This window comes from Lutjanus erythropterus, chromosome 10 (genome assembly GCF_056507025.1).
Source record: "Lutjanus erythropterus isolate fLutEry1 chromosome 10, fLutEry1.hap2, whole genome shotgun sequence".
Classification (NCBI taxonomy): domain Eukaryota; kingdom Metazoa; phylum Chordata; class Actinopteri; order Lutjaniformes; family Lutjanidae; genus Lutjanus; species Lutjanus erythropterus.
The window spans coordinates 21,440,334-21,451,006 of record NC_139326.1 but is presented as its reverse complement, the minus strand read 5'-3'; the positions used below and the strand labels follow the sequence as shown (position 1 = coordinate 21,451,006).

At 38.4% G+C, this 10,673-nt stretch overlaps 1 protein-coding gene across 2 annotated transcripts; it reads left to right on the top strand.

Moving 5' to 3' along the window:
• smyd1b (SET and MYND domain containing 1b) lies at nucleotides 1–8,100 on the top strand. Of its 2 annotated transcripts, XM_084728670.1 has the most exons (10): nucleotides 1–210; nucleotides 2,129–2,305; nucleotides 2,808–3,021; nucleotides 3,871–4,001; nucleotides 4,238–4,276; nucleotides 5,788–5,983; nucleotides 6,908–7,000; nucleotides 7,100–7,263; nucleotides 7,372–7,540; nucleotides 7,782–8,100. In XM_084728670.1, exons 1-10 carry the CDS (start codon nucleotides 89–91, stop codon nucleotides 7,944–7,946), a joined length of 1,470 nt encoding a protein of 489 aa, XP_084584796.1. In that variant the 5' UTR covers nucleotides 1–88; the 3' UTR covers nucleotides 7,947–8,100. The 2 variants fall into 2 exon arrangements, with proteins under 2 accessions (XP_084584796.1, XP_084584795.1); XM_084728669.1 differs by lacking the exon at nucleotides 4,238–4,276 and having other exon boundaries at nucleotides 5–210.
• The last annotated feature ends 2,573 nt before the right edge of the window (nucleotides 8,101–10,673 follow it).

The window sequence follows — 10,673 nt, the reverse complement described above, 5'->3', positions numbered from 1 at the left end:
CTCCTCTCTGCCACTGAAACACTTCACTCTCATTCACTCACACACTGACTCACTGCTCACCAGCAGCTCAGGAACCTGTGCAGCTACCATGGAGAACGTGGCAATATTTGACTCACCTGGAAAGGGGAGGGGTCTGAAGGCAACCAAGGAGTTTTGGGCCGGAGATGTGATTTTTTCCGAGCCTAGTCTCGCAGCTGTCGTATTTGACAGGTACAGTAAGGATGCATGGATGTGGGTGCTCACTGGTGGGGGATGTGATCATTATTGTGACTTTTTGGACAGTTGTTTGTTCTGTAAGATTTCCTCTTTTGGAAGGCCGTTGAGTCTTGTTTTATTGTGGTTTGATAATGACACAAGCATGCTCTGTTCTTACAATACTCAACTGTGTCTTCAGTTGGATCTGTAACTGTAACTGTATCTAAATCAGTGCCGGTACAGTAACATGGTCTAATTCTTAAATCTGTATAAAAAAGAAAAAAGAAAAAGAAAGAAAAAGTGTTTTGGTCAGGCACCTACTCAGATTTCCCAGTACCATGCTCTATCATGTCTCATAATTGCAGCAGATTATGGCTCAATAAAGTGACTTTTATTACACATATTTGGTTCAAAATGTAACAATTTTTGACCACTTGAGAATTGAAAAAAGGTTTTAAAAAAATCTCTCTAAAATTCCATTTTATACAGTGAAGTCAAGTTTCAAAGAATGGTCTTATTACAATGAAATGGCTACTATGCTCACTAACTAACAAGAGTCTCAGGTTTTGATACTCCAATACTATTTAGGGACCCCAGTATTCAGAAATATACCATTTTTAGAATATGCAAAAAACACACATTTATGCTGTGTGTAAATCACTGCATGGTTTGCATGGTTGCCTAAAACTGGATTAGCATAAAATGGGCATGTCTGTAAAGGGGAGCCTCTTGGATACCCATAGAACCCATTTCATTCAAATACCTTGAGGTGGGATGTCATGGAGCCCTTCTGAGTTTTTACATCACCAAAACTCACCCAACTTTGGGGCGTTATGTAGCCCCCTTCCTGACAAGCTGGCATGACATGGTTGGCGCCAGTGGATGGATTAGGGCCTCACTCTAGTTTTAAAGCTAGAGTGAGGCCCACTACAGCCTTTGAACAATGACAATGATGTTGGCAGAGGACAAGGGCGTCCCTTTAGTTTCTTAATGCAGCAGAGATGTGACAGGGTTTTTCTGCCCCCTCTGGGCACCAAGTGCCAGAGGGGGCAGATGCTCAGCATGTGATTCATGTGTATGTCAGGACAGTGCTGTGACTCAGACGAGGCAAACCAGTGAAACCAGGGGAAGGAGGGAGGAAGAAGGTTACAGTGCTAAAATATTTTACACATGTGCGTCTATTTACACATGGTGCCCTAAAGAACACATGCATACACATGAACTTACTTAGATAAAAACATGCTTTGCTCCAACACATAAATATACTTTAAAAAACAAACAAAAATACTCAAAAGGAACAGGCAGAGTTTTTGAATTATGACTTTTAGGGCTTTTAGAAAGTGTCTCATAGAGAATCTTTAATATAACATGACATCTTTTCTTTTTTTTACATCAGACCTCCTCTCTTTTAGAAGTACACAATTCTAATAATCCTAATCCAAGCCATTTTATAGCTATTAAAATAGTTACCAATTTATGTTAACACAAGGTCTACTGACCAGCTTTTCTGGAACTACTCCGATTCAGTGATGAAGTGTATGAGATGTGACATTGTATGGGAACACTGAGTTGAGAATATTTTGTGAAGATTACATAAAAAGAATGAACTTTCATGCTCATCTGAAAGATCATCTTTAAAGGGAAGTTTGGATCTCTTGAGGTGGGGTTTGGAGCAGCAGCTGTAGACAGGGTCAGAAGAAAAATGTGCTTTAGTCAACTAAAATAATCAATATTGACTCCAAAGGAATCTGTTGGCAATCTGAACTATCACTTCAAACGGGTAGAAACACATTTAAAAAGAAGATAAATAACTTATAGCAGCGCATTTCACCACCACTGACAACTATCTCTTTAACTGTTTCTACATATGCAAGTGCTGTAATATATGGACCATAACATTTTCCCCTTCTCCATATACTCTCATCCTCTGCAGTCTAGCAGAGCGTATTTGCCACAGCTGTTTCCGCAGACAAGAAAAGCTACAGAGGTGCGGCCAGTGCAAATTTGCCCATTATTGCGACCGAACCTGCCAGAGAGCCGGCTGGGCTGAACACAAGCAAGAATGTACTGCCATCAAAGCCTACGGAAAGGCACCGAATGAAAGCATCCGGTAAGTGGAGGGACAAGGAAGTAGGGAGTGATGGAAAGGTGTTACATGGTGGTTGCTTGTAAATGGTGTTACAAGCCTATGTTGCGTGTTTGATTGAGAAAACATGAATGCATATGTTTGTCATGCAAAGCACAATGCTCTCAGTGAGCTCTGTGTTTTATTTATTTCAGAGTTCTCTCACATTGTAAAAATTAATTAATTAATAAAATTGTCATGTTAATAAGTCCTCAAAGTAAATACTAGAAATATAAATGTAATTACCTAAATAAAATTTTAGGTTAAGTTAATAAGAAAATTAGTTGATTCCTCTAAATTCCCGTATGACTGTTTTTACACTGCAGTTGTTTTTATTATTTTAACACACACAAACACAAAAGTACGTTGTTCCATCACAGAGAGTGTCAATAAGTCATTTAAATTAGCATTGAGATAACATGTAGCTGATTTTCTTGTGAGCTCTTAAGTGACGTCTTCTTCTTCGTTGTTCTTTTTTTGCGATCAGCTTGGTGGCCCGCATCATGTGGCGTCTGGACAAGGAGGGGAGCTTGGTGTCTGACATGCAGCTGACCACAATTGATGAGCTGGAGGACCACATTGATGACATGCAGGAGGATGAGTTGAAGGAATTCAAAGTGGACATCCACAACTTCCTGGACTACTGGCCCCGTAACAGCAAGCAGCACACGATTGATGACATCTCACACATTTTTGGAGTGGTGCGTTTACATGTATCACAAATTCATTTTTCTGTTATGTGACTACAAATCTAAAATCTGGGGCTTTTTTCTTTAAAGGACAGATAGAGGATAATTAGCTGAACAAATCTGTCTTCATCCAGTGACCATAAATAATGTGTTCAGTCATTAAACTTAACTTTAATAGATCTAACTGATTGTTAATTTGTGAAGATTTTAGCTAGAAAAAAGTGTCAGTATCATAAACATTTGTTTTCCATGGTGTTTATTTTCTGACCCGATCCAAAATCTAATGGAAAAATTGGTAGGGGTGCGGTTGGTAGAGTTGCAGTGAATCAGTCCTCTGCAGCATCCACCAGTTTGACTCCAGCCTTTGCTGCATATCATTTCTTCTCCCTACCTGCTTTCCTGTCTGCCCTTCAATGTGTCACTATCAAAATTAAGACAAAATGTCCCCAAAAATCATCTTTAAAAAAAACCAGAGTGATGCTAACATTGGGTTGGCCTACAAAAACACTTCATCCCTGCAGCACTTATGTAATTGCCTTACTCTTAATGAAATGTATAGAAGAGTATTAAGGGCCAGAAATAAGGAAAAACTGAGAAGAGGCAGATTTTTTTTATTGTGCATTTAAAGAATAACATAAAAAATTACAGTATTAGTCTCAGGCATACAAAACATAATTGTTTTTTGAGAATGAAGTTGAAATATTAAGAATACTTTCAATTCTGCAAAATTTTAAAAAATGAATAATTTCCTCCTGACACATAGAACTGAGAGAACACACTGTAGCTTCAAAAAGTAGGTTTCTGTGTTATCAGTGTTAACCACACTGTGTTCACATGACTGTTTCTCCTCTTTCTCCAAAGGTCAATTGTAACGGCTTCTCTGTGAGCGACCAGAGGGGCCTTCAGGCAGTTGGAGTTGGTCTTTTCCCAAATTTGTGTCTTGTGAATCATGACTGCTGGCCAAACTGCACTGTCATCCTCAACCACGGCAAGTAAGTACTGTATGGCCTATAAAAAATACAAAGTTGAAAGTGCTCCACTGTGATATTTGCCTTTTCAAAATTTTGTTTGTATTCAGCTGAAATTGACTTTAACGCGATAAAAAAATTGAAAGTGCTCTGTGTTTTCAGAGTTTGTACGTGTGTGTGTGTGTGCGCGCTGTTGTGTATTGTGTGTGAATGCGTGTTTGTCAGGTTTGGTGTAAAACTGCTTCCTGTTTGTCTTTCAGTCAATCGGCTGTGAATACTATGTTTCATTCTCAACGTAGGTGCGTTACCTCAACCTATGAACCTTTTTTAAGTATTTATTGCGACACCATTGAGATTATGACATTAAAAGCTTAATCAACTTATCATTACGCTGCACATAACAGCCATCCTCCCTCCCATTCCATCCATTGTAGAAAATAAAAGTCCTGCCCTGTAGTATGCAATGTAGGCTTGATGTGACCGTTCACATCAGTATGTCAACATGCTACTTGAATGCTCTAACCTTTATTTAGCTCATTTAGTATAACAAAAGGCTGGTATGTTTTTTTTTCTGCACATTTCTTCACTTGCTGAAACTACACATATTTAATTTCTCTAACTGTCACAGCCACGCAAAGTTTTACTTGTGTGCTGATGGTGATTTTCCTCTTTGTATGTCCATGTGTGATCGCACTGTGTTTGTCAATCATACCAACATAGGCTGCTGAGTAAGAGTGGGATAACAGCTTCTCTCATTTTGAGTAACATTCACTCCTATTAATTCACCCCTAACACCATGTAACAGCAGGATAAACAATAAACAATATCCATTTCATGTAAACATCATTTTTGAAAAATAAATATCTATGATTATTTCATATTTAAGCCTGTTATTACTTTTTTTTTCTTAAAAGTGGCAACCTCGAAGATTTCAGTTCTGGTTGATTTGCAGACACCTGAAGGTCACAGAATTCTGGGGGCAGCAAAATAAACTACTAGTGTTTTATAAAGGATTACTAAAGAAGAACTGACCATTTCACATCATTCTGCGACTGTGATCTGATTTTATGCTGCACACAACATGAGTCTGCGAACAGCGAAAGCGAAATGAGTTGGTTACCTCGCTGAGATGTTAGTTGCAGGTGTGCAGCTGTTCATCTAACAGTCATTAAAAATGTGCATTTTTAATGAATGATAGTTGCAAAGCTAAGTTTATTGACAAATACATTGCATTTCCTGTGACTACTTCAAAATAGTAATTTGTGATTTGCCAGTAAATGCTTTTAATGTGACGCTGCAGCAGAGGAAATGTTCGGTTTACATTAGCAGTAACTTAATCCAGCATTTTTATGGCAATGTCACCACAGACACCCAGTTCATAATACTGCAAATATAATAATATTGCAATACTTGCATGAGTGGGCCATAGGCTCAATCACCATTTTGTGATAGATAGTGGCTTAACATACATTTATTTAACTGAAAAGCTTTGAGATTGCCTCTCTAACATTTACCAAAGTTATGAAACATGGAAAGAAAGCCCAAATTTAGTTTGCAAAACTTGAAGTGAACAATAAATGAAAGAAAATATCAGACATATACATATTAATATATGTACATTGGCTTAAGTATGAAACAATCTCTCTGATCTTCATTAATATCCACTCTTTCAATCCTTCAACTGGATTGACTGAACTGAAAGCCACACTATGGAACAGGGTTTCACCATCAATCTAAAACTATAAATGGATAAACTAAATGATTTAAACAAGTCATTCTGCGTGTGTTTAACTGTGGTTTTCTTCCTCAGGATTGAGCTGCGTTCTATGGGTAAGATCTCAGAGGGAGAAGAACTGACGGTCGCATACGTGGACTTCTTGAATGTGTCAGAGGAGAGACGCAGACTGTTGAAAACACAATACTTCTTTGACTGCACATGTGAGCACTGCAAGAACCACATTAAAGATGACTTGAAGATGGCAGGAGGAGAAGTGGATGGAGTTAAGGTTTGTGTCTGTCTTTTTTTTTTCTTTTTTTTACTGTTTTTCATGAAGTGGCAGAGTATATTCTACACTGCTGCACAACCCTCTCACTGCATTTAGTTCTGACTGGATGGATGATAAGACTGATGGGAAACATGAGAAGCAGAGCCACTGTGACTATTTTAGGCAGAGATAACAGATTGCATGTGCATGCATTCACACGTGCATTTTAGAAACAGTGACATAAAGAAAAGTAAAGTTCATTTACCCCCAAACGTCAGGTACTTCAAGAACAAAACTGTATTTAAATGTCTTAATATATACCAGGAATTATTATCTTATCTACTTTTTGTCATCTATTATATTATTATATAATTATATAATTTATATACAACTTCCAAATCCGAACTGCTTACAATTTATCATTTGATACTCTGATAAGTGGAAATCAATGGATGACATGGCCATAAAAAGTGAGGTAATTCCATGGCCTTGAATGATACAGCTCGACATTATCTTAATCTGTGAAACATGAGGCATTACACCTCTGTCTAGATTGTAATGTAGGCCAGAAGTTATAAATAGCACATGTCAGAGACTATCAGCAATAGAAATCTGACATGTTGACCAAAACTGTTATGATATGATGTCTAATAATAACCATCATAGTCAAGAATTAGTCTTTTAATCATACATGTCAGTAAATCTTTGTTATGAGGAAAACATTTAGGTATTGGGCAGTGCACCTTCAGCAGGTTAAAGGTCCTCTTAAGATAAAAAAATAATCAGGCCTTCACCTTTATGAACTCAGACAAGGCAAACCTGTGTTGTCTTTAAAAATAAACAGTCTTTAATGGTGTATTTAAGTGGCAGCTTATTGATACTTGATCAGTTTGTTCAAATTCCCTCATTAAAATCTAATTAATGTCTTTCATCTTCAACTCTCAGCCTTCAGAGGAACAGGTGAAAGAGGCAACAGATTATTGCTTTCAAATGCTGGAGAAGATGGACAAGGCTAGGTTAAGTGGTGACTACCATGAGGTATTGTGTCAAATCACTTACAGCACCAAATTAAAAACAAAACAGAATAGGGTGTTTTTTTTTTTAAATTATTTTTCTGTTGTTTTTTGTTGTCTTTAGGTGGTAAAAATCTGCAAGGAGTGCATTGAGAAAACAGAGCCAGTTCTGGCTGACACTCACATCTATCTGTTGAGGATATGGAGCACATTAAGTGAGGTGCAAGCTTACCTGCAGTACTTTAATGACGCCGCAGAATACGCACGCAAAATGGTAGATGGATACATGTGAGTACAAAGATAGCGAGCTGTCAGTTATCATACACATCATATTCTTTCCATGTCTTCAGTGCAAAAAATCAAATTAATAAATACTCAAATCTGTTCCCCTGTCAGGAAACTGTACCATGACAACAACGCTGCTCTCGGTATGGCTGCTATGCGAGCAGGAGTGACTCACTGGCAGGCTGGGCTGATAGAGGTCGGCCATGGGATGATCTGCAAGGCCTACGCCATCCTCATGGTCACCCACGGTCCAACACATCCCATCACCAAGGACCTGGAGGTAAAGACTCAACAATCTAAAATTCTACATACAAATGCATGCAGTTACATTGATAGCCCATTTCAGCTCATTGTTTAGCTGCCTGGTCCCTGACTTTGTTGTTTTGGTCCACCCTCATAGTTACAGCTTTAATCATATGCACAATATATATCCAGGCATTAAAATAATTAATTCAGCCTATTGAAACTTGTTATCTAAATTAATTATTTTTAATGACGTTTCCCTCCTAATATTCCCACAGGCGATGCGTATGCAGACAGAGATGGAGTTGAGGATGTTCAAGCAGAACGAGTATGTTTACCACAGTATGCGAGACGCTGCTCTGAAGAACAGGCCGATGACCATGATGCATCAGCCCGAGTCTATGGAGGAGGGCATCAAGAATCTCTTCCATCGGAGAAAGTAATCACAGGACTGCTGTCATTCAGCCATCAGGAAAACCAAATGTTTACTGTTCACAGTTTTCTGAGTGTTGGTGTGTCAGTGTGAGTCTACTCATTTAGTCACATGAACATTTTCTATTGTAGTTACACTTTTCATTAAAAAGATGCCACGTTCAACTTGTCCTTTTTTTGTTTTTTCAATAATTAATGAATTCATCAAAAAACAGAAGTAGTAGTATATTTTTAAATCTGCAGTGAAAGCACCTGTGCACCTGTTGTTCATTTGCTAGCAGCATTTCAGCCATGCTCGTTAAAGTCAGATATATTTTAACCAGGTTTTTACACTTTAACCTTAGTAGAGTAGAGTAGATAATGAATTAATACTTTACAGCAAAGTTTTGACCCCATCCCCAACCAAAATGCCACCAGCTTTTCAAATAATTGTTGCCTGGATTCATGTAATGAAATAAGAAGCTTAGTTATATTTAATTTACAGGGTCCTTTTGTTTGAAATAATGGTTTGGTAATATTAGTTTTCAAAGACAACTTTAAGTTTTATATTCTTTATATCAGGGTATTGTGACCAAATCACAGCTATGAATATTAAATGCTGAAAATGTTCAAAATATACTAATGCACACACATTTTACCACCTAAGCTCCCAAAATTTGAGATGGCATATCCTCTGTGATGCAAAACAAACCCACGATGCTGCTGCACCTGCTTCTGGGAGACTTTGGTTCATGCTGAGTTTTTCAAAGCAAGGTAACAGTTTTAATTCAAATTTGAAACCAACAGTCATCAGGAATTTTACTGTGGTTTATTGTGAAACCACTGAGCATTTGTCATCAGGCAAGAGAGTAAGTTTGCAAACAGTGCAGTATTGAGGAAAATTACAGAGAATGAAACATAAGAAAAATAAATTTCACACATTTATATTTAAATGTTGGAAATTAAAAACCTCAAAACTAAGTGGCAAAAAGAACATCTTATAATGGCATGAAGTAGAACTGTGTGCAGTTTTGCCTCTCTTCCACTGGACTTTTCAGTTTATACATAAATTATGCAACATGGCCTCAAAGTGTAGGGACACAGAAGCACCTTAAGGACACCAGACAGTGTCAGACAGCTGAAGAAATCTGACCTTTTTCAGAAGCCAAAAAACATAGTGCTAACTTGCTACTGCATTCAGTTTTGGACATGTAGCAAGGGGATACCGAGGGTGCTTTTCATTACGTTGAATTTTGCCTCCTCATCTCCTCTCTCCTTTGTCGACCCCTCCGCCATGATGAAGGATTTTCCAGTTGCCTAAATGCGCCTGGAGGAGACAAGGAGTGAGGAGAGAGGAGGCTTCTGGAGGAGCTCAGAGCGAGGATACACTGGTGTATCCTATGCGGAAGTCTTTTATCAATTAAGTGGCGTGCCGTATAAATGTCTCACTCCTCGTTATCCTGAACACAAAGAAATCATTTTAATTATGCAGTTTATTCTCACAGTTACATGATGAAATGCAATACTTTGTGTGTGATGTGTCTGGCACTTTAGGATATAAAGATGACTTTAAGACATGCTTGTTGTTAAGACACAAGGAAAGGAAGCGAGTGGAGGAGACGAGGATTTACCGAATGAAAGGCACCCTAAGAGTCAGGTACAACTGGCCAATCGGGAGGAGAGCTGAGTTGTTAAGAGGCCCATGAAGCACAGGTGTGTAAGCTTCACTCTGAGATCACTCCTGTACACGTGCTTCCTTGGTAAGCCAAACAAATTCTGTTCTGTTTGACATTATCTGTTTGTAAGGGTAATGTAGGAGTGCAAATGCACCCTGAGGTAATCTATTTGTATGTACTATGTAAATATGGAATCTTTGTAAAAATGTGGGTCTGCAAACAGTTTATTCTTTCTTTTGTAAAGGGTCCTAAAAGTCCAAGAATAGTGGCAGTGGCGAGAATGTCTCTTGACTATCAAGCATTGTTTGCATGTGTGTAGACTGAGATTTAACATGTGTTCTGTTAAATTTACAGGCAAAGTGCTAGTTGCTGTTTACAACATCTTATATTGCTTATTTGGATTTTGTTTGAGTTTTAGTATATGTCTAATTTAGAGTTTTATTTTTTGTTTTAGTGCTGCGGTTGGTGTTGGCTTATGGTCACAGGAGCTGTTGGTGCGGTGGGGGTTCACCTGTTGATTTGTGGTGTTATCATTTTAAGGTTTGCTGTGGCACTGGTTTTAGTTTGGGTGTTTTTTCTGTCCCTTTGTTGTAATAAAGTGGCCTGTTATGGCATTTTGACCCACACTGATTGTTGGCTTTCTTTATTGAAGTTCACCTGTATGCATTTTTAGAGCTTAGCTGGGCGTCAGACAGAGCCACTGACTACGCATTTAACTAAAGATAATCCACACACCCTGCTGTGAACAGTTTCATTTATAGGAACTATTCTGTTGTAGAATCTACAGGAAATACAATGACCAGAAAAAAAATACATGAAACTGGTAACAAGGTATGCATTTTCTAGACCTTTTTTTTTGGACTGGGGTGGCACAAGTCACACACCAACTCATGCAGTGGTGGCATGAAGGATGAACATGCTCCCCCCCCAACCCATTCTTTAGAAACACCCCTGGTAACCAGACTGATGATTTGGCATGTAATTTTGAGGCAGATGTTACTCCCCCCCCCCCGTCCATTGGGTGCTTCTGTGTACCTCAGCACAAATTGATTTAGCCCTGTTATGCAGCTGTTTCATTGTGTA